This window comes from Ictidomys tridecemlineatus, chromosome 2, assembly GCF_052094955.1.
Source record: "Ictidomys tridecemlineatus isolate mIctTri1 chromosome 2, mIctTri1.hap1, whole genome shotgun sequence".
NCBI classification, from domain to species: Eukaryota; Metazoa; Chordata; class Mammalia; order Rodentia; family Sciuridae; genus Ictidomys; species Ictidomys tridecemlineatus.
Window position 1 is genome coordinate 223,942,416 of NC_135478.1, and position 24,904 is coordinate 223,967,319.

The 24,904-nt window shown below is 42.2% G+C and overlaps 1 protein-coding gene across 1 annotated transcript in view; it reads left to right on the forward strand.

The window, feature by feature from the left end:
* Cntnap2 (contactin associated protein 2) overlaps positions 1-24,904 on the forward strand; it is a 1,898,037-nt gene that overhangs the window by 1,706,228 nt on the left and 166,905 nt on the right. Inside the window, exon 18 of the mRNA XM_005326627.5 lies at positions 7,171-7,407. Coding sequence (XP_005326684.2) covers positions 7,171-7,407 — 237 coding nt within the window. The remainder of the gene's footprint in view (positions 1-7,170; positions 7,408-24,904) is intronic.

Consider the following 24,904-nt stretch of genomic DNA (forward strand, 5'->3'; position numbering starts at 1 on the left):
ACATACAGATATTTGTCAAAGGAATATTTAGACAGAGTTCTCAGCTGAGAAGTTTGAGGTCTGGGGTTGCATTAGAGTTTACTAATGTGCCTGTCAATTGCTTAAGATTTGGATCTGACCAGGAAGTGGCAGTTTAGCCTGGAACTCTCTTATCCCCACCTGTGGACTTGGAACTGCAAGATCCCCTGCAGAGCGATACCTCTGAAATCCGTGCTGGCAAACTGGGCACAGGCAGAAGGATCAACCTCCACCACCCCCAGCGTTCAAGGCCCACTCCTGATGTGGCTTCAAAATCTCAGTGTTCAGCTTTGTACTAGGTTTTTAAAAGTGTGCTTTCAGGGATGGCACCAAAGACGTGTCTCTCCTCTGCTGACCTGAGACCAGTTCCGGCACCCACATTCAATTGTGAACGTCTTGTTTCCCCTTCAGGCTCAGCCACCCTGCGGCTTCAGGGATGATGGTGAATGGCCCAGCCTATCTCAGGCGTTCAGCACTCTTTAGCGTTTTCCGTGTATAAACACCGCAACATCTAGAGACATATCAGATGGCGGGGAAGAAAGAGCCTCATGTGGTACACACCCCAAGTCCATATGGCAGCTATGGATACAGCGAGAGCACAGGTGGAAAAGCCAGACAGCCTGGCTGTCAGTCTGGCCCCTTGCTTGCTCTGTGACATTGCACAAATCAACTTGCTGGGCTTCAGTTTCCTCATCTGTAAAACGGGGGTCATAATGAGGCTTATCTCTGAGAGTTGAAATATATAAAGTTTTGGGGACAGGGCCTGGTACAGCCAGTCTTCTGTTAATATGAGTTTGCCCTGACACTACAGCCTCCAGAACCCCTTAACTCCACCCCCATCACAGAACAAAGTTTCATTTAGACACAAATTTGATGGCTTTCTGATGTTGGAACCCTGGTATTCCTTCCAATTTTTATTTTGAAGTTTTATTCTGGTTTGATAGTTGGGAGCCACGCATTCTACATGCCCTTTACACTGTGCATGCAGTGATAATGAACTAAAACAATCCATCCTGCTGCATGAAGTTATGGATGAGCGCTCATGAGCACCATCCAAAAGAGCAGTTCTCCAAAACCTCATTCTCTGAGTATGTCAAGGCCTGTTCCATGCATGCCCTTCAATACCCAGCCCACAGAGGACTCGCCGATCAGTATCTGTCAATCTCGCCGCTCTGCACTGAAGATTGGGAACTAATTTTTTTAACTCCCTCCACTACTGGACACTTTAGTCATCCTAGGATTTAGATAGCCCTGTGTGTGTGTTTATTTGTTTACACATCGACATTAACACATAGGTTTTTGTGTTTTCCAAGTTGACAATCAAGACCTTCGACACGATGGTATCACACACAACCCAAGAAATAGCAGGTGTCACATCTGCAACTCTGGACAGCCCACCTATCCAAGCACACAGCTGCTTCCCCCCTCACCTACCCAGACAGGTTTAGCAGCCATGTAGAAGAGCCATGGTTAGAGTGGGTCACCTGCCCAGAGAAGTCACAGCTTTGCCCACCCCCCAATCATGTCAGTCATAAGCTCAAGATCCCTATGCCGGCTCATGGTTCTCCCAACCCAGACACAGACACAGTCCTCCACTGCAGACAAGATAGAGCTGTCACCCATCCTAACTGTGATATCCGAGGGAACAATGCAGTTAAAAGATGGACTCCAAGGTCACTCCAAGCAGGCTGGATCAGTCCAAGCTTAATGCTAACCCTTTATTCATTGTCTTTGTCTGCCCGGGCTGCCTGGACAAAATGCCTTAGACTAGGTGGGTTGAACACAGGTAATTTGTTCCCTCATGGTTCTGGGGGCTGAGAAGGTCAGTAGGGTGGTTTTTTCCCAAAGCCTCTCTCTCTCTCCTTGGCTTTCAGGCCACTGTCATCTCCCTGTCTTTACATGATCTTTTCTCTGCGCTAGTGCATTCCTGGTGTCTTCCTCTTCTTATAAGTTACCAATTACACTGGATCAGGGTCTCATTCTTATAACCTTGTTTAAACTTGAAACCTCTTTAAAAACCTCATAGAGGTCCAAACAGAGTCAACTAGAGTCCAAATAAAGTCCAAATAGTGTCAGGTTGGGGTTTAGGGCTTCAATAGATAAATTAGGGACTATGGGGGACCAATTGAGTCCATAACACTCAAGATACCTCAGCATCAGATTTATGTATACTCAGTGTCTTCTCCATAATTAACTTATTTCAGTTCTGGGCTCCTGTGGAATTTTGCTTATATTCGTTAACGGTAACGATCCTAGCACCACTGCTATCTGACAAAGGGGTGCATTACTATCTGTTATGAAGATGCCCTGCAAAATGCACATTGTCATGCTAATGTTGTAACACCTAAGAAGACTGAGACTCAGGAAGGACTTGGGAAAGTCACACAGGTAGTGAGGCACAAAACCAGTTCACAAAGATGAATCTTTGTGACCATCGTTCCTGCTTTCCTCATCCCTGTTTGCTGCCTCCATGTGTCAAGCTGTGCCCAGCATCACCGCGTGGCTGTTTGTGACCACATTGGTCTCCACCTGTCATTTTAGCGATGCCTTCCCAGCCTTATGAAGCTGCTGAGCTGACCAGTGGCTTTGCTCTTCTCGCCATCCTGCAGCCACTCCCAGTTCACTCCCCCGCCCCTTCCTACTGACTCCACCACATCCCCACTCCGTCTCCAGATCCCACTTAACCCTCCTTGACTTTATCTTTCCCACAGTGGTTATGCCTTTTAACATACAAAAAGAACTTGGTGTGGAGACTGGGCAGAAGAGTGACCAGTCTGAGTGGATAAAGTAGTTCTGAAATAGAACTTAGCTTCTTAGAACACTGTTCAGCTCTGAGTTTGAAGATGTGTATGTTTTTATGCTTCCTCTTGATATTATTTTTGTCCTTTTTGTTTAATGCGATACTGATTCTTTTGCCCCCACCTTCTGTGCATTTAATGGCTGTATTATTCATTACGGGTAGTTACAGCATTTTCATAATTAATCCTTAATTGCAACACTTGCGTAGCATTCCACATGAAAAATGATATACAAATTAAACCCACATCTCACCTTGGATAATTATCAGAGGTTTGACTAATGTGCATGAAGCCCTGGCATGGCAGGGGGCTCTCTGCAATGACAATGTGTTGATTTCCTAATTAACAAAGGTTAAGTAGCATTTTTACTTGGAGACCTATAATTTCAACTTATGACATTTGCCACAAAGAAAGATTTCCACAAAGCAATAAGTTAAACTCAGTTTTCATGGTTTCAGCACATTAACATCTTTTGCATAATATATAATGACCATTTTCAGCATAAAATATTTTTCTTCCTCTTGACTCATCAAGAAAGCTACGTTCAACTCACTGGCCCATTTAAATAAATGAGGGGGCCGCCTAAGTAAGAAAAAAAATATCAATTTTATTTAGTCTTTCTTTCGTAGTGAGAAATGGTAATTCCATTATAAATTAACACGTAGTGAAAAAATATTTAATTTAATAAATGCAACAAATGAAAATGAGACTTAGTCATATTTTGTGATCAGTTCCAAAGAAGAGGAAAATGCCAACAATTCAGAAAAGGAAAAAAACAAAGGAGTTTAGGAGAAAGAATTATTTACTGAAAGATAGGGAGTCACATAAACATAAAGGGAAGTGTTGAAAATCATGAGCTGGAGAAATTTAGAGCTGGGGGACCCCGAGACATCATCCAGTTCAGCCCCTGTTTCTGTGGTTGGGAAAACTGATGCTGAGAGACATCAAGCAATTTGATAAAACCCAAGGACCCACCAAAGGCAGTCAGCATCCCTGAATGGAACAGACACAGCTGGAGAATCTCAAAACACCCAGGACCCAGGGCAGGAGCAGACAGCAGGGAATCCTGCCCCTGCACCCCTTCTTCAGTGAGCCCTGTGTCCATAAGTCACCCAGTATGCACTTATATACCTACATTTTTTGTCTTAATGACGTAAAAAAGATGCAATCTAATATAGATTTGCTCTGCTAATTGGCCCTTTTTAAATCTCCATTCTTGACCATGTTAACATTTACTTAGCTTTTTTTAAATCTCTGAAGCTTCTCAGTCATTGCTGAGGATCCATTAAACACAAATTATTCCCAGAGTAAAATATGTCCTAAAGAGAGTAAAGGTTCAAATGCTGAGAGAAATAAAATCTCAAAAGTATTAGAAGAAAACAGAGTTAAATAATTATGTTGATTTAGATTGGAGAAGGTCTCTAGAAGCCCAATATTAAAGGCAGAAACCACAGAAATAAGACACATGGACGTACCACATCAGTAACCACAGCCTTCATAGAGGAAAAGAAAAGCCCCCATACAAGTTAAAAGACACAAGCTGCAAGAATATAATCACAAAATGCAAAGCAAAGAGTCAAAGCACAAAATACTGTTTTCAATCAATAAGAAATATATCTTCTATCCCCCCCCAAAAAAATTAAAGAACATAAAGAAACAATACGATATAAAAAGGAAAATATAGGAAGTATTCCATTCTCAGTATGTGAAGAAATACCTATTAAATAGTAAGCTGCTTTTCCCCACTCAATTGAATTGTCAAATCCATGAGGATTAGAATTGGTGGGAAGGTAGACACCTTGGACCTACTGGCGAAATACTAATTGGTAAATTCTTCTCGAGGAAAATAGATTCAAAATGCCTTTTAAAATGTGTGTTCAGGCCGGGGATGCCACACTGTGGTAGAGCGCTTGTCTATGGAGCACGAGGCCTGTGTTCCCCGCAGTAGCTCACACACATAGAAAAGTGTGTCTTCAGACCCAGCGGACACACCTGGAAGTATAATCCACTAACACCAAGGGACAAAATCTAAGGAAAAACAGGACAAGTACACCAACGTTTTTGCAAAGATCATATTGTGGCAACCCCCTGTAAAATGGAAATTGGGAAAAGCTAAAAAGCCCGACGGTAATGTGAGAGCAGATTAAGCGACCGCCCCCTCCACAGAGAGATGCTGAGCCCATGATAGACACTGAGTTCTGGTTGTCCACAAGTCACTTGGAAAATGTCCTGTGATACGCTAAGTGCAAAAAGCAAGTTTGAGAGCCATAGGGCTATTATGATCCCATTGCTTCCTTTATGTCATTCTTTGCACATCTATGTGTTCATAGATAAAGTTGGAAAGGGCTGTTCCCTAAAAGTAGTTGCATCTGAGGAACCTTACAGTTCTCTTTTGTGTTTTGCTTATCAGTATGTTTACAGTTCCCACAATGAATGACTATTAATTACATTGATAATGAGACCCAAGGTGAAGGGGATAGCTAAGAATCAGTGACTTAGAAATTTCCACATATTTTGATAGGATATCATCGTGCTAATGGACTAGTGACGAAAATTCAAACAGCTATGCATTTATGTAATAAAGGCACTTTGGAAAACCCTATTGCAAGAACAAAAACCATAGTGACTAAAATGATGGGAGCCAAAATGAAATTCTAACACACAAATCAGGCAAGGCCCCAATTCTCCTCAGCACAGAGGTATGGAGCTGGCTGATGAGCAGATGGCAAAGTGGGAAGCCCTTCAAAGCCACTGCTTTTAATAACTTCTTTTGCCCTCTGCTGCCCACCAGCTTTGATCACAAAGGGCATTGGACTCCCTTCAATTAATCTTTTATTCAAATATTTTATGAAAATAAAATGTTCCCTGGAGAATCATTCAAAATGATGCACTTCCCAACAGAGAAACACGAGGCTTGGGTTTAAATAGACAGTGGAAGGATTTCTTCACCATCTTATGGATGAGGATTCACAGACATAAGCAGAGCTGACCTGTCTCGAGTCTACTGGGATGCTCTTCTTCTCGGGACAGTAGTCCAGGTGATCAGAATCAACCTCAGCCTAACTTCTTACCCAGACTCTAGCAACCCAGTCGACAGCTCCATTGGGAAGAACATTCAAATCTCCATCTTCCTCTCTACTGATTGGTCATCATAATTAAGAACATAGGCTCCAGGATAAGACAGATCTGATACAGCCTTGCCTCCAGGGCACCCTGAGTCCTGGAGTATACTCCTTGACTTCTCTACGCCTCAGTTTCCTTGCTGTACATGAGGTCAATGACGACAATACCTACCTTGGCAGGTTGTTGTGAAGATCAGGTAAAACACCTTAAGGTGCTAGGTCGATTCCTTCTGCACAGCTTTTAATGAAAGAGTAAATTGAGTTTTATTTTTATGAACAAGCTCTCTTTTCTAAGATCTCATCAGATATTTATTCCAATCATTTTACCAATTATTCATTTTGTATTTATTTCCAAAAAAGATGTTATTCTAAGATACAGATACATGTATAAATTTGTATTCCTCCTTTTATACAAGCTGCTTTTTTTTTAAAAAAAAAAAAAAAAGACCATAACCAAGGATATTACAGACACAATTAAATCCACTTGGGACACATGTTTTAATGAATACTTCTATGAAATTTGTTTGGAAGATTTTAATATTTTTATGCAATGAACTTCAACCTAACTCTATTCACTTATTCCAAAACTCACAATTAACATGTTCTTTGTGGTACATGTCTTGCAAAGACATTTAGACTAAAGCAATGAAACCTAACCCAACTTAGTAATCAACCTGATTTCTATGTAAAATGATCAATTCCAACTCCCAACACCCCAGACAAGTCCTAGATACCCTTAATGTGAACCTCAAAGCAAAGCCTTTCATGAGACAAGAACCAAAACGTACAATCACCTTTCAAATGGATTTATGCCTTCTGACTAATTGGCTTGTTAACTATGCTAATATATTCATGTTTCTCTTCCTTTTTTATTTCTTTCAGTAGATAATGCTACAGAACTGAATGTCATGAGATTAAAGAGCAAAGAAACTAAAGATTTCTATAAACCTCTTTTCTATAGGAAACCAGATTACGCATTTTTGTGTACCTCCAAACATTTTATTTCTCTAGCAAATTTCTCACTTCTTAGAAGACAGACTCTTTTAATTAGGTATTATAGCCTAAAGGGAGAGCTTTAACTTTTTCTGTTTAGACAAGACCAACTTGAAAGTGACAATACCAGATGTACTTAGCAGTCTCGTCCTCTACCGCAATTGTTCCATCATAATGAATCAAGACAGAAACCAAGGCAGAGTTCTTCCGTGTGACCTCTTGCATTCTGTCATTCCCAGGTGGTGCTGGAGGCCAGCAAGGCTTTCTGGGCTGCATCCGCTCCTTGAGGATGAATGGAGTGACACTTGACCTTGAGGAAAGAGCCAAGGTCACATCTGGGTTCAAATCTGGGTGCTCTGGCCACTGCACCAGCTATGGGACCAACTGTGAGAATGGAGGCAAATGCATAGAAAAATATCATGGCTACTCCTGCGACTGCTCAAACACAGCCTATGACGGGACCTTTTGCAACAAAGGTAAGGCAGAACCAGCTCCAGACCCATTTTTAGACATATTTTTAAGTGCATATCATCTATTTAATGAATTCTTTCTTTTTTTTTTTTTTTTGGCTGAAAATGAGCGCATTTTATTCTGAAGGTCAGGTGATTCTAATTCCTCTCCCACTTCAGGGAAGAAGTTCCCCAAATCATTCCCTGTAAACTGACTGAGGGGTTGTGCTGTGTCAGCATCCCTGTGGTTTAGCCTAGACTGAGATCACCCATCAGGGCATCCTCAGTAAGAGGATGATAATGAGAATGATAGCGACAGGGACTGGCCAAAGGAGCTCTCTTGTAGGTACAGCTTGAGTCCAGTCTTAGCAACTGGAGGGACAGTGAGCTGCATTAAGACCCCTGCGTGGCAAAGGAGCAAATCAGCAGCATCTCCGCTCACCGTGTTTTTCTAGTCTTAAACGAGTCTTTGAATCCCTGATAAATTGCTATGAGCAGAATACAAGGGCCCGAAGCATAAGCATGTATTCATTTGGAGTATTCCCTGTGATCCCACATAACCAGGAAAAAATCATTCAACTGGCCCGTGGCTTAATTTTTCATATGTAAATAAGTATGAAAAGGGGCGTGGCTGGCTCTTCTCCTAAGCTACAATAAAAATGCATGTCAATCGCTCTCCTCTCTCTAAAATGAACGTATAGCATTTGGGTAGAGTTTTGTGGAAGTGGTCTGGGCATCTCTTAATAGGATGCTTCACATAAGCAGCCCATTCATACTCTCATCAACATATGGAGGTGGTTCATGCCGGTATTATTCACCCACAAGGTGCCACATACAGAAGAAGGAATTGTTCCACAGCATTCGCTTCACTTCCAGGCTACTGCCTGTCAGGGCTAGAATATGAGCATGCAAATGAGATCAGACAGGGTTTAAAGAATGAGCATGAGGTGACAACAAAAAAAGGTGGAAAGGACACTGTGGCTGACTGATACCTTCACACGTTGACAGTGCTGCTACAGTGCATTCTTCTGCTCCAAACAACATGGTTCTGAGGTTTCCCTGTGGCATACAATGGAACAGGCTTGCAGAGCACATTAATTTTGCACTTGTAGAAATGACAGTTTTGCAATTACCATTCATTGTGCTTGATGCTAATTTAATGCAGTTGCTTCCCTTGCCAAAGTACCGTCTGAATGCAATCAAATAAGCAGGAAAGCCTGAGACATTCCACTACGAAAGTTACAATTTAAAGGAAATCACGACCCCCTTAATTTTGGAGAGTTAGGTTAAACACAGTAGCTCACACAAAATCTCGGAGGGTTAATAAGCAAGATGCATGAATAAAAAAAAGCAGGGGCATATACCTTTTAGTTTAGCTAACATACAAGATGAAGTCAAATGAAGCTTACGTGTTGCCTTTGACATTATTTTGAGGGGTTTACACAAAAGACATCTAAATAGTCTCTTCATATTTGTTCAGTAGGATGAATTACATTTGATTCAATTAGTGGCTTTTAACAAAAAAAAAAATTTAAAGTGCACAATGCAGTTGGAAAGCATTTGTGAGCACCATTCCTAGTAGAAACAAGTAGAACAAGTCTTGGGGGGAAATGACAGTGGTGCTGGTTTAGAAGAATCCTGTGGCCAAACGGGAGGGGGGCCCCATTTGTGAAAGTGGTCTGCACTGAGCAATCTTCACACACCAGGAGAGGCCAAGAGTGTCTTCCTGCTGAGGCTCTAGCTGGTGCTTCTGCTCTGGGCCTCACCACCCAGGGCCAGATGCCTGCACGGAAACTCCTGTGACCACTACCACCAGATGCTGCAGCCAAATCCTCAACCTTTAAAAGAGGACCATACTCACTGGCTAAAGACTGAGCTGTCTGAGGTCCCTCCCTGTCCTCCTTTGATATAGGTCTGTGCTAAGAGGATACGGGAAGATGTTCAGTGTCTTGCTTAGTGAATGAAGTGGGTTCCAACCCACCACACACAACCCAGTTGCATGGTTGTATAAAATCAAAGTATGCATACACACACATGCATTCACACACACACACACACACACACACACACACACACACACACATAGTGACGAGGAAAACCGTGATAGTACATGACCAAAATGCTAACTGGTTGTTTTTTGCAGAATGATGAAAATAATGGTATTTTTTTTAAGTTTGTTTTTGGCTTACCTATATCTTATAATCTTTTCAGAATGATACATCTAATTTCATTAATTTTTTTCTTCTTCTTGGGGGAAAAAAAACAATACTAGGAGGCAGAGTCATTTAAGGGTTAACTGTCTCTGGTCAGAAAACACCTGCCTATTAACTAAAAATCATTTCACATCCATCGGTACTCTCTGGAGTGGAGTACATGTCCGGTGAAGATTGCATGTAATTAAATTAGCTTGACAGTCCATATCTTGATGCATTTAGTGGACTCCAGTTTTTCGCAGGTGTCCCAAGTGATGGCCCTTCAGATGTGCCTTACTGGGGCCGGATTGTGTGAAAATGAAAACACTGAGGCACTTGTATCTCAGCTGTGTGAGAGGTTGACACTAAGGGTGGCTTGGGTTCCCACATGGCTCAAGGGGACAGGCAGATCAGCCAGGTCTCTCCAGGTGTGGTATTAACCCCCCGGGGATCAGAGAGCCAGCAGCCCACACTGTTTAAGTTCTGTCCCTCTTTCCCCTCCTCCTCCTTTCCCTCCATCTCTTCCTCATCCCCCCCATCAATGCCCTCTCTGTCTGGGCCTCTTTACCTGTCTCTGACTCCTGCCCTCTGCATCCCACAAACACTTTCCCTCCCTCCTTTTCTCTCCCTTGTGCGCACATTTGAATTTGTAAGTCATGTTTCTATGGCTGTCGCATCACTGAACTCAGGAATACAGGGATGAATACAAACAGGTCCTTCATAATTCTCTTTTGCTTTGTAGATGATACACATAAAGCCTCTCACCCACCAGCAAAAAAAAAAAAAAAATTGCAAAGCTCCTGCCCAGTGGTCTAACCTCCTATTGAAAACTACTCCCAGAACCCTTTTTCAAATAGATCCATAAAGATTTGATCACCAGTTGAGGTTTATCTCTCCCCGAGCTATTTGCATCTTAAACAGGACTGCTGACTGGGAACTTCTCATGCTTTGAAGACGGTACAAGGGCATTCTGGAAATAGCACACTAGACCATTTAGCCCATTCTTCATCCATCTACAGAAAACTCTGTAGTGTCCCGTCTTCTCAGGATCTTCCCCAACCAGGAGCCATTTAATTCAGCAGAGATGGGTCCGTCCCATTTGGCAGTCCATTGGCTGAGGCTGTAGATGCTCCCAGGAGCAGAGATTGTCCCTACCCACAGGAAGGGTTTTGGCTGTGGGTCTTTGTGCCCAAGATTACTGGGAACCCCACTGGGGACCAAATGGGAATTTGTTTGGCCATGCCAAAGTGAGTTTTCTCTAATTAAGCCTATTCCTTCTGGGATAGTCAAATCATAAATTCAAGGATTTTGTGATTATCAAAGTCATTTTTAATAACAAGCAGCAATGAACAGCATAGTTCGAAGCACACTCTCTTTCTCCCTCTATTTTTTCTGCTTTTAAAGCAAGGAGGGAAAATAACAAATCCATAGTGGCTAAAGCAATTTCTACATTCGATTTTTGTAGTTGAATATACAGTGAATAGTCCACAGGGAACCTCAGAATGTGACCTTGTTTAGAAATAGGGTCTTTACATAAGTCATTAGATCAAGATGAGATCTTACTGGATGGGGTAGGCCCTAAATTCAATGAGTGTGTCTTATCAGAAGAAAGAACACTGAGAGGCACAAAGACTCGCAAAAAGAAGGCCTTGTGAAGACAGAGACAGGAAGGGAGAATCCCGGGGAATGAAAATGACCGAGTTGAACTGTCAGATCATGTGCATGCATGAATAATGTGGCAACAAATCTCATGATTGTGTGTAATTATAATGTACCAAGAAGAACATAAGAAGAATGAAAGACAGGCAGAGACAAGAGTGATACTCTGAGGGTCAAGGTCTGCCTGGGGCTTTCAAGGCTCAAAGAAGCAAGGGAGTCTCCTTCCCTAGAGTCTTGGAAGACTCGTGGTCCTGACAGACCTGAATTTCAACTTCTGACCTCAAAAACTGTGAGTGAATACCTTTCTCTTATTCTAAGGTGCCCAGAGTTGGTGCTTTGTTATGGAAGACCTAGGAAAATGAGAGACTAGTGCTGATAAAGCCTGTAGGTGCTTCATTCCTGCTCTTAACAATAACAATAGCTGGCTGAGAATTTGCAATATTCTGGGCAGTGTGCTAAGCCCTGTCATGGGTCAGCATCACTGCATCCTCTCCACGACCTGGTGAGATAGTTGCTATTATCACCATCCCATTTTACCAAGAAGAAAGCAGAGACAGATGGGTAGAGTAGCTGGTCCTAAGATCCACTCCCTTACTATATAAGTGGCCATATTTCCTTTCCTTTATTTTTATCAACAAAAATCATCTTCTAGTCCCTAAAGCTTTTTGGTTATCATGATTGAGTTTTTAAAAAGTAGAATATTATTGGATGTAGAGTTTATCATAATAAAAATAGGATACAAGACTCTTTCATGCCATGTTTAGGCATAGAGCACATTCAGTTGTTGTCGCATTTAACATTCATTGAACACCGTCGAAGTCCATTTTGTGCTGCTAAAACGTACTCCCACGAACAGAGTAATTTATAAGGAAAAGGAATTTCTTCGGTCCTTGGTCCTGGAGGCTGGGAAGTCCAAGGTCAAGGGGCCCACATCTGGCGAGGGCCTGCACGTTGCAGCATCTCATGGTGGAAGGCAGAAGGGCAAGAGTACACAGGAGAGCAAGGGTGGGGAAGGCTCAGGCTCATAACTACCCCCCTCCCAGCACACCAGCATTAATCCACCCAGGAGGGCCAAAAGCCTAAGGCTCCACGCTGTCGCACTGGGGACAGAGTTTCCAGCATGTGGGATTCAAGGGACACGTTCAAATCATAGCAAACACTAATGTGCCTGGAAGCTTCGAATGTGTCGTTGCCTCTGGTCACACTGAAATTTTCAAAACATTTCAATGGTTTTTAGACACAGAAACATAAATGTCTGGAGTATATGATAGCAACGCACATGAACTCACTGTCACTCAGGCCGTGAAAACAGCTCATTACGATTCCTTCACTGAGCCAAGTTTAGCGAGAACTTATCATCAAGAGGCACAAAAATACCCCTTAATTCGCTTGTCTGCACTTTTTTCCTATAAAAATGTTCTTGTTCATCTGCCAAACTAGGACTGCAGTTGAAAACAACTTATCTTTAAATACTGTGAAACTATTTTCTGACGTTAGGGAGTTCTGTCTTCTTGAGCATTCATGAGTTTGTTGCTTAGATAAAAGCAAAAATTTGAAGGCCCAAGGTCTCAGACTGCTAAGAGACTGAGCGTGACAGGCGGACAGCGCAGCCATCGCAGAGTTCCATCATTTATGGCCACGGAGACGTGCACCGCCCACACTGTGGTCCAGCCACGGCTCCTACTCTCCCTCTGAGTATCATGACACTGACTATGATCTGCATTATTAATGTGGCCAATTCAAGTCCCTCCTGGAAAGTGGATTAAGGAATTAGAAGTGAGTTTAAACTCAACCTCCTCCCTTTCCTGCTGAGTAACCTTGAGAAAGTCATTTAATGTCAGGGAGCCTCATCTTCAGGAGTACATAATATGTACCTCCTAAGGCCACTGTGAGGATGCGTGGGATACTGTGAGCCAATTTCCAGACAGAGAGCCTGGCACACATCAGTCCATCAGCCAAGGTCGCTTGTTGTTCTCGTTCTTCTCTCCTTTTTGGACTATGCTTCTGTTTTTACTTTAAACTATGCCATCCCATAATCCTTGCCTAAAAGCTCGAACTGCCAGTCGCCAAACTGCCGTCATTTCAAAGACCCGGAGAATCCATTGTCACTTTGGTGCTTCAGAAGCAACAGCAGCAGCATAAAATTTCATCTCTACTTAACTAGGGTCACAGTTCTAGTGTGGAAGGTAAAACCAAGTCTCAAAGCTCAGTCACTGCTGGGCTGAGAAGAGTGTGGAAGATTCTGGAAGATGTGACTGGAGACAACACCCAGCATGTCTCAGGGGTCCCATCCAGTAGCACAGTTCCTGGCAAAGTGTCCACCCCTCCCCAGAGCCACACTGGTCACCAGCTCCTCCTTCAACATCCGTTTCTGATGGAGGATGGCCTAAGCTCAAGTCCAGGTTAAACTTCTAGGGGAGAGAAGACTTTCCCTCCCGTGCCCCAGAGGGACACTGCACGCGGGATGGGAGGAGGTGGATTTGCCAAAAGCAATTTCAAAGCTGCATGAATCTTGCTTCTCCGCAGGTTCAGGAACAGGGGCCACGGTAAATCCATGGTGCACCCCTTTGGAGTGGGTTAAAAGGCTTTTAAGGAAAATGAATTAATATAAAATATTATAAACAAGTGGGGGAGGAGAAAGGGAGGGAGCAGCCTGGCACTCTGTGTCTCATCCCTGTGTGAAAGCAGGGTGGCTGTTGGCAACGGGACCCTTTCTTCAGGCCTGCCTTCCAGGTCCACAATCCCAGCCTGGAAGACAGCTTCACACCAGTGGGAAGAGAGCGTTTCACGGGCTTCTTTTTCATTTCCAGTTGGAACAGGAGGTTTGATAAATTTGGAAGAAGACCCAAAGAACAAGAATAGAATCCTCTTTTTCCCTTTTTCTCCTAGAGTATTATTCAAGAAGGGAAAATATCCCTTCTCTATTAATGTGTTTCTTAAATCTTCAGGCCTTAGAAGGCAACTTGAAAGTATCATGGTACCACACGAGATAATCTGCTTAAAAGCTTTAAAAAGAGGAAAGTAGAAAAGAGGAAAAAGTGAGAAAAAAGCTACAGAGGAAAACCCACGAATACATGTAGACAAAAGAAAATGCTCTTAACTCCAGGAGTTGGAGCTGCAGAGACGGCAGCAAGTTCAGGTGATTTCATCATAGAATTTTCTGGTGGTAAAATAACAACTTCCCCCTCACCTGCAGATCTCCTTGGGGTCCCTGGTTAAGGAAAACCTAGTCGATTAACACTCTCAAAGGAAGAGACTGAAAGCCAGTTGGTAAAAGCAGGTCCTTTGTAAAACTCTAAATGTAATAGAAGACTAAAGTTTTGGATTTTGCTTTGACTCTAGGATAAGAAGCCTCTTTTTTCAAGTTTGAGCTGTTTTCTAATCCCTACCAGGTTGAGTAGACAACTGAATTTTTTTCCTGTGGTTTTTATGTGTGTTGAGTGTTTTATATTTCCCATTTTCCAGCACCATCTTTACTCTAAATACTGTAAAGTTTACGAAAGTAACCATCTCATGTATTAGCTCCGTGATCTCATCTGAAATTTTATACTCTTTTGTCATAAATCTGAAAGGAATCAGTTTAAATCAGTCTAAATTGTCCTAGGGTTTTGCTTTCAAATTGCTCTTGTTTGCAGCAGGATATTCACCCAGCAATGTCCACGTCACCCTTGAGTACTTCTCCAGGTTCCCTGGAGTGCCCCCCCCCCCCGGTCATGGGTCAAGAAGACCAGCCTCCAAGGTGCATTTTCTCCACCCCACAGTTGTTCTGTGCTCTCATCATTTCTGCTCCTAGCACTGGGGCTCGTTCTAGGCATCTCTTGGCCAGAGGAAATTTATTTTCTTAAGTGATCCAGTCTAAGAGTCCAGTAAAAGGTAACGTAGCTATGTTCTATATAAATGATGTAAGATCCAGTGGCTTGATCATTACTAGTTTCCTTTCCTCATACACACCGAGCCCAGGTTTAGTGAGATATGGGTGGGAAGCAGGACTCTGCCCGTGAGGAAGGCTCAGAGAGATGGGACAAGCACGGAATGAAGTGCAGATGATAGACCCAGCTGCAACAGGAGGGGAATGGGACAGAGTGCTGGGTGAGGCCTGGACAGGACAGCGACCCTCTGAAGTCCGCCCAAGGGGAGCATGGCTGATAGTGGTAGGTAAGGTAGGATCTCCAGGGAGACGAACTCTTGAAAAATATTTGTCATGGGAGAATCTCAGGTCTAAAAATTCAGGAAGTCCTAGGAACCTCAGGCAAGACAAAAATAAAAACCATTTAAAGACATATCATTAAAACCCAAAGATACAATTTTTTTTAAATATTCTAATTTTTTTAAATTGTCCCTGATAATATCATTGATGTTTATAAGAAATAATTATTTGCTTTTAAAATTGTAAAATTGCTTAGAAAATTAAGTGACAAAGTATTTCAGGATTTAATCAGTGTCACTCATTTTCAACTCGTGCCCCACCAGACAATAATATTTTGTGAGGCTTTGTCTTCTTTAGTGGCTAAGAGTAAAACAATAGGGAACTTTTTCCCATTTTCCAATATTTCATTGTAATAATGTCCCTTTTTCAAAGTCCCCATTCTTCTCCTCCCCTTCTCTTCCCTCATCCCACCTTGAAGAGAATTTTACATGAACCCAGTGAACACCCTCTCTTTGAGCATTTTTACTTTAAAGATACCACTTCCAAGATACATCCGTAAATTGATATGTAAATAACAGGTTATCCTGGCTTTCTGTCAAAGGTCTTCTTAAAACTTCTTTTTATTAACTATAACATTACAAAATGTTATTTTAATATTCTGAAGTTCCAACTTAACTAATACAGATTTGCCCCCCTCTTTTGTACAAATGACTTATTCAGGGACCAATTTTACTTCCTGTGTTTGTCGAGCTGAGTCAAGTGTGGCCCACAGAAGCACCCCAACCCTAGCACATACGCAGATGGTTCTCTTAACAGTCCTCGAAAACACCAGACGGTTCTTTTCAGATCTTATTTTCCACCCTATTCCTGTGACTAGCAACACAATCCACACTATTCTAAACTAGTTTCGGTAGCTTGTTTGTTTTTACTTTGCTTTATTTTTGTTTTTGTTTCTGTGGTACTGTGGATTGAGCCCGGGCCTCATACATGTGACCAAACACTCTGCACTGCATCTGCAGCCCTATTCTTTTTTAATTGTTATTTTATTTTAAGACAAGGTCTTGCTAAATTGTGCAGGCTGGCCTCCAACTTGCAATCCTCCGGCCTCAGCCTTCCAAGTAGCTGAGATTACGGATGTGCACCACAGTACCCTGATCTAATTTTGTTTTTCAGAAAGAGAAATTGGTACTTTTTGAGTTTCTTTCAGTTCAAGACAGAAGCTACTGTTATATAGAACAGTGAATCCACAATCCCTAGAATTCCAGTCTCAATATTATTCAAAAGAAAAGTGAACAATCCTGTAATTATCTTGTCATTCAGTTTCTTTATAAATTGCATCAACTACACGAAATACATTACTCACAGGACTGGAAGGATCAAATAAGTTGATGCATGTAAAAATACTTTGGAAAGCATTAGGAAAATAAATAAATAAAAACATTAGAACTGGCAGAGTTTAGAGAGAAAAAAAAGAAATATGCATTGCAAACTATTATTAAAATTACTAATATTTTTAAGGACCTGAAGTTGAGGATCTTTTTGGTGAGAGTCCTACAAAGCATAACGTGTTGTCATTCAAAAGCAAACTGAAATCCTGCATCGAGTTTTAGTGTCCACATTGGTTGTGTCACTATAATTGGCAGAAAAAAGCTAGACCCCTCTACCTAGTGACATCAATGTCTCCATTAGACAGTGAGATGAGTTATCTGGACACTCAGCGATCACAAAGCGCAGCAAGACTGTCAACCTCAGCGTACATATTTCATGGCATGCGGTGCTGTATTCGGTGGTTCCAACACTACATGCCATGCCCCCGAGAATTTCCATCTCTGTCATGGAATTGTCATGATCACTTAGCCTGAACCATCACTGAAGCAGAGACCACACTTGAGATTAAACAAAAATGGATTGTGAAGTGTCCTCTTGAGGTCATTACTGATATCTTTAGCAAATAATGCTGGTGTCTTGGATATCTTATAGAGTTTCAGAAAATAAAAAGCAACCTCTGTATTCTAGAACTTCATCTGAAATTGTCTTCTTATCTCTAGGGATTAATAATCCCTCTGCCTCCTCGCTATTAAGGATGGCAACGGCAGCTCCCATTCATAGGTCCAGACTTTTGTCATCTAAGCCAAACATAATGGAAATACTTACACAAGTCCACAGCTGGTCACTTCTTTGTTTTCACAGTCAGACATTAATAAAGCTGTACCTAAAGTGCTTTCTAAAACTTTACTATTGAAGTAATCTATAAATCCCTTTTAAATGGGTCTATCTTACTTCATTGACTTTTATATTTCCTTAAAAATGCTTTATAATAGAATCTTATAAATTCAGTTAAAAATATAAACTAGGTCCTGTAAATCAAATGAAAACAGTAGACCAAGTTACAAATTCCAAACGGGTTTATAGTCCCCCTTCTCTGTTCACTAGGCTAATATGCTGTCTTCTGTGACTTTGGACATGATTCTCCTGAATCATAAGCCACATGTGACTATTGTAGCATTTTGTAATTCCCTTAAAAATATCAAAGACTAGTTCAAATTGTTTTATTTCTATGACTATAATGAATTTACCATTATTCAGACTTTTATCTTTGCCCTAACATTCAAATGTCATTGGGTTACCTATTCCAACACTTCTTCAATTACTCCAAATTGTTAAGAGTTCATGAAGCTCTTTTTGTCACAAAATCAAAGTATCTCTTGGTTGAAAAGGGTATTACATTCTTCTGTATTCATCTGACATTTTGTTGAACCTCTCCTTTCATGCCAGACACCTAACTAAATAACATTCGTATGTCTTGCCTTATTTAATCATCTTGGTAGCTTTAAGATACAGATATTATCATCTGTATTTTGAAAATGAAGAAACCAAGACTTCCAAGAGTTGAGTTTTGCATCCAGAATCACATGGCTAGTAAGAGGTCAATTTAGGGCTGGAGTCCTGGGGCCTGACACCAAGCCTAGTTGCCCACCCCGTACACCAGCTCAGTGTTTATTGTGCTGCCCACCAGGGACACCAGCTCGGTGTCCTCTTTGTAACAAACTCATGGACCAGATCCAAACTGCACTGCCAGAGAACGAGCGACCACACGAGGTAGCTCACTGGTATCTGAACATTTCCGACGCCTGGAAGGTTTTCCCTTATCCTGCACCCTGGTCCCCATTAGGGATGGAGGATATTTTCATGAGAAAACAGTGGGTATCAGGGTCAGGTCCAAATTCCTATGCCTTTATGAACTCAGGAACATTGATACACCTTCAAGATCCCCAATTTAAGGAGACAAGTAAGAGCCCATAACCTAAGTTTTGGACGCAGGAAATACTTAAGAGTTAAAAAATCCTAAACTCTCCTTTACTGAAATGTAAATGGATCCAAAAACTAATGTGCTCACGTAGTCACTGATCCAGTTTCAGGTGCTGTTCTTCCATTGCCCTAGAAGGTCTCAAAGGAGTACTGCCCCTTGTTAGCTGCCCAGTGCGTAATGGTACTTAGCGAGATCCATGAATGCTAGATGATGCCTCTCACCCAAGTTGATCTCAAATAGCAAGATGTTTGTTTGCATAGTTAAAGGCACCACCATGCCCCATGGCTCTGGGTAAGGGTAGCCAGGACTTCTCTCTGTGCATGTGTCAAGACAGAAATGACATGAGGGACCCAGAGAGTCTGACCAAATAAATTCTTCTGACACGAGAGACCACTTTAGATTGCTTTATAACAAAGAAGGTGATTTGCAGGGTAAATACAGGCCATGCCCTGTGAGTTTTCTTACTGATGAAATTCATGCTTTGAATCACTGATTGATGGCCGCTGAAGGACAGCAATCTCTCCATTGCTGGTCTGGAGATAGCGCTATGTGTAATGAGCTTTTGATGATTGAAATCCTAAAATCCAAACAAAACATGAAAACAATCAAAATAAATCCCTATGTCCATTTTTTAAAGGAGATGGGAGGATAGACCGCTGTCTCCTTACATGTTGTACAACTGTTACAAAGAAGAATTCAGTCTGCAGTTAGGAGCGTGGGTCTCGGTGTAGCGCGAGCGCCCTCATTACTGCTGCACAGCGGCGCTCTGATCACAGCATGAGCTTTCCTTCCCCTAGCCAAAGGATAATGTAAAAATTATGACACGAATAAAATATTTATGCTCTAGACAAGAGTAAAAAAAATCACAAAGCAGGACATAGCCTACAAGCATGCTGGAATCCAAAGCAGGCATCCCTCCCTTTTTATAAAACTAAACTGAGTGGATAAAGAGCTGCCCCTGCCCAGCTGCACCCCTGCCCACTGAAGGCCCAACCCCACCCCATCTCACACAAGTGCACACACACACATTCCCGCTACCAGAGGGCATCCACCACCATTGCAATGGGGAAACCATTGATTTTTCAAAATTAAACTTTAGAGAATCTCTGACTTCAGATGGAAGAAATTGCAGAAGAATAGAATTCTTTGAGAAATGTGCTTCAAGTCCAGCGACTCTGCACCCAAAATCATTTCCTCTTAGTTACCTGACTTGTTCATCCTTTCCTGTGATCTAATGAGGAATTCTACTAATTAGGGTGTCATCTGCCTAAGCAGAGGTGGGTCTGGGAGGATGGAGAGCCTATCATTCATGGACCACAGAGTATGGGTGGAGTCCGGGAGAAGGGAGACCCTACCCAGAACAGCTGTTCTTAGGAAGGGCCACTGTGCCTGAGGGAGATGCTGGACAGGCTCCCAGGAGGGGGGTAAGGTGACTTCCGTGAGGACTGAGGGGAAAGCTCTTTCATAGAGACTGCTAAGGGCATGCCAGGAAGGGAGAGGCAGGCAAAGGTGCCCTCTTTCCTCTCTGCCTGGTGCCCAGAGCCAGCTGCACTGGCCAGAGGGAAAGTTCTCCTTTCTTCTCTGGCAATTTCCTTGCTACCAAGATCCAGAACCCAAACTAATTGTATCAGTGCTATCATGTGGCTGCATTCTCAAGTAAATCATCTTTGCTCATTGATTCACCCTGGAATATTGTGCTATGAGAAAATGTATCCTGAGTTCCCAAAATATATGTTATTTTAATGTATTAACCATCGTTATGTACATAGTTTTACATGTGTGTGTGTTTGTATATATATATATATATATATATATAAATATATCTGGAACATTCTTCCTTGAAATCACTTGGTCTTCGCACCCACCATTTTAAAATACTGCTTAATATTTCACATTGAAACTAAATATTTAATCATTAATATTACTTTAATGTTAATTCCTGTTTCCCTCAAAATAGGGAAACTGATTTCAGTTTCTCAAAATTATTTCTGATTTTTTATTGATCATAATTCTGCAGTAAGTGTATCCATGAATGACATCTCAATATTTTATATTGTAAGAGGGTACAAAATACTCCCGGCCCTGCACACAGAGCCAACCTGGTTTCTCAGGACACACACACACACACACACACACAGGATGCCCTTCTCGAAGGCCATCACCAGTGTTGGCTTTCTTTATTTCTATCCAAATAGACAAAAACAGTTCCTTGTACTTTAAGTTGGCACTTCTTCAAGTTCAGGGAGGACATGTATTCGAGGGAGGTTCTGGCAGCACTGATTCACTGATGGTGGGAGAGGCCCCTGGGGCTGCCAAGAGTCCTCACGGGGCCACGTTCAGGATGGTGAAATCACCTTCCAGCCCTGAAGTTCACCTGCTGGTGTCCCGGCAGGGTCAGGAGTGGAGATGCCAACCCTCACAGAGTTCCTAAGACACAGCCCGAAAATGAACTTCTGGAGCAATTGCTGATCCTGTATCGAAATGTAAACTATGTATGCTGTCTAACCCAGTTATAGAAGACCTAGACTGGAGAAATCCCAGGATCAGAGACATATACATTCCCAAGAATGGCCTTCACAGCAGTATATTTGTAACAAAATGTAGGGTCAAACTAACTGTCCCTTACAACAGGAATTATTGTTAATTGTGCTGTATAACCACTAGAAAGAGCAAGACATATTTATTCACATGAGATGTCCATGATATACCATTAAGCTTAAGCAGAAACACAGGGAAAGCACCCAGGTTCTCAGAAAGACAAAGTTGAAACAGAAGAATCAGCTCCAAGTCTCTGTAAGAAGCTTGTCTTCTCCTGAGCCCTGCAGTAGGTCAGCTGCTTAGGGCCTCAGAGGGCAGAGACTTGAGTTTACTGTCTGGATGGCTGGACCCCAGGACAGCCCCCAGAGGGGTACCCGATTTATCATGGGAACTGAGTGAACAGTCTCATGGGGCTTCCAGAATCCCAGCTGCAAATCTCTTGAGAGGAACATTAGAGCATCCCTCTTTGAGAAAAATAGTCATCCTAGAGAGAAGTCCAGCAGATACAAATGGGCAGGCCTGCGAGCAGGCTGCTGGCCAAGGTGCAGTGGCTCAGCCTCAAGAGTCACCAGTCATTGACTCAAGTCTCTGACATGGCAGAGACCAAACAAACACGAAGTTTAATTACAGGTTTCAAGTTGGCTGGATGAAGAGTCTCCAGGCAGCTGGGAAAGCACGACTTCTGGGTGGTTTGAGGGTTTCTGCAGAAGGGATTGGCCTGGATTCTGCACTGAGAAGGAAACACTCATGGCTGGGCATAATTCAGTCGGCTGAGGACCCAGCAGATCCAACAGGCAAAGGTGAATTCACTCCCTCCCCCGGAGCTGGGAAACCTCTGTCCACCTGTGGACACAGAGCTGCAGGCTCTCCAGCCTGGGACCTCGTGGACCCTCACAAGTGGCCTCCAGGTTCACAGGCCTTCAGTCTTGGACTAAGAGTTGCACCATCAACTTCCTTGGTTCTGGGGACTTCAGACGTGGACAGAGCCACGCTGCCATATCCAGCCTCCATCTTCAGTGAGGGGACTTCTCAGCCTCCATAACCCAGTGAGCCAATTCCTCCCCAAACCCAGGCATACATGCACAGAGCTCCATCCTGCCGGCTGTGTCTCTCTGGAGAACTGAGACTAGTACAAAGGATTTAACAGAAAGATAACATTTGGACAACAAATTCTTCCGAAAAATAAATAAAAGAATGTCATTCATCTTTTCTGTTCCTGTTACTCTATAACAATGTGCTCCCAAAACTTAGGGATTGAAAACAACAGTGATAGTTCCATTTATTTGTAATAGTTTCTGTGGATCAGGAGCTTGGAAGAGGTTTATTTGGGAAGATTTTATTTTGTTTTGTTTGCAAATGGGATGCATACATGTATTTATTATGCACATTGGGTCAAACAACAAAGCCCAACTGTAGCTGTATACCATAAATATAGCTAAAATAAAATGTTTCAGATCTGTGAAAGGTAAAAACTAAAGTGAGAATGAAGACATACTAATTAGGAAAGAGCCAAGAGTAAGAAAATATGAATTGTGTTATTTTTTATTACTTTTTCTTTGCTCTTTTTAGATATGCATGACAGTAGGGTGTATTTTGATACACATACATGGAGTATAACTTATTCTAATTAGGATCCCATTCTTTTGGTTGTACATGACGTGGAGTTACACTGGTCGTGTATTCATATAAGTTATGTCTGATTCATTCTACTGTCTTTCCTATTCCCATCCCCCTTTCCTTCCCTTCATTCCCTTTTGTCTAACCCAAAAACTTCTGTTCTTTCTTTCCCACCTTATTATATATTAGCACTTACATATCAGAGAGAACATTCAGACTTTGGTTTGGGGGATTGGCTTATTTTTCTTAGCATGATAGTCTCCAGTTCCATCCATTAACCAGAAATGCCATAATTTCATTCTTCTTTATGGCTGAGTAATGTTCCATTGTGTATGTATACCACATTTCCTTTATCCATTTATTTGTTGAAGGGTACCTAGGTTAGTTTCATAGCTTAGCTATTGTGAATTGAGTTCCTATAAACATTGATGTGGCTGCATCACCGTAGTATGCTGATTTTAAATTCTTTGGGTATAAACTGAGAATGGGATAACTGGGTCAAATGGAGGTTCCATTCCAAGGTTTCTAAGGAATCTCCAGACTGCTTTCCAGAGTGGTTGCACCAGTTTGCAGTCCCACCAGCAATGTATGAGTATACTTGTCCCCATATCCTTGCCAACATTTGTTGTTACTTGTATTCTTGATAATTGTCATTCTGACTAGAGTAAGTTGAAATCTCAGTGTAGTTTTAATCTGCATTTCTCCAATGGCTAAGATGCTGAACATTTTTCATATATTTTTTTGACCATTTGTATTTCTTCTGTGAAGTGCCTGCTCATGCACCTCAGGTAAAGCATTAATATCCAAGATATTTTTAAAAAACCTCAAAAACCACCAAAATAATAATAATAATAATAATAATGATCCAACCAATAAATAGACAAAGGAGCTTGGGAGAGTTTAAAGGGCCAGCTCTGACCTGCAGTCCTTAAGGGGATTTCCAGCAAGACCTGGAATTGCTGAGAGCTTCTCTCCCCTTCCCGTGCCCTCAGGTCATCTCAGGGCTTTTCCCTGTGGTCACCCCACATGAGCTAGTGGGGACAAAGCAGGCACCAGACTTCCTTCTGTCACCTGGCCTCGATGACCATGCAGCCACATTTCTGCCACATTTTCTTGGTTCAAGCAAATCTCCAGCCACCCAGATTCTAGGAGCAGAGCACTAGACTCTACCTCTTGAAAAGGCAGGAGCAAGGCTCTGGGAATGCTGACTGCAGGAGCACCCCGATGTGGGTGGGCACCGGTGGGTGGGCAGAGGACTCGGAACAGGAAGGTGAAGGAAAGGCCAATTGCTGTCTGTCCTGGAGCCGGGACACTCTACCCAAGGCCCTTGGACATCAGGACTCCAGGTCCTCAGGCCTTGGCACTTTGGAGCAGTGGGAAGTTGGGAAGGCAGAGCAGGGATTCTGGTGTGTTTTCAGCCTTCTGGAAACATTCGAGTCTGTAGATGATGGGTGCCATGAATCCATAAGTACTGACAGACGCCTCCCTAAATTGATTGTTGGAGAATGCAATTAAAAATATAATAGGATAAAGTGATTTTTATTCCTCTCCCTCAAAGCCAAATGATATCAAAAGGAAGGAAATAGATGACAAAAAATAAGTTAATCTTCAATTAAACGTGGACATAGCCATTGCTACAAACCACAAGTTAGGAAGGTGCGTGCCAACTGTTTTGGAATTTGGATCAGAACAAGAAAGGAGGCAGTGAAATCATGTTTTCCTAACTTTTCTTGAAGCTCAGCAATTCCTTTACATCTACTTCAGTTTCTTCCTTCTATTACTTTCTTATGATATTGCAGTGGTACCCCTTCCTCCACAGAAAATCTTAACTAAGCTTCTCCAGAAATCTTCACCATAATTGATTTTGGAACTATCAGCAAAAGAGTCTCTCTGCAAAAGAGTTCAATGTAATTAAACTTCCTATTTTCCTGCTGCTCTATTTTACTTGGCCACTGGCCTGGAAGAGATCCACACTCCAGGTGCTGGACGCCCCTTTACTAGTTTTTCACAAACATTTATCCAGTATAGTAGATTGTAGAAGTGTGTTTGCAAATGCGAAAT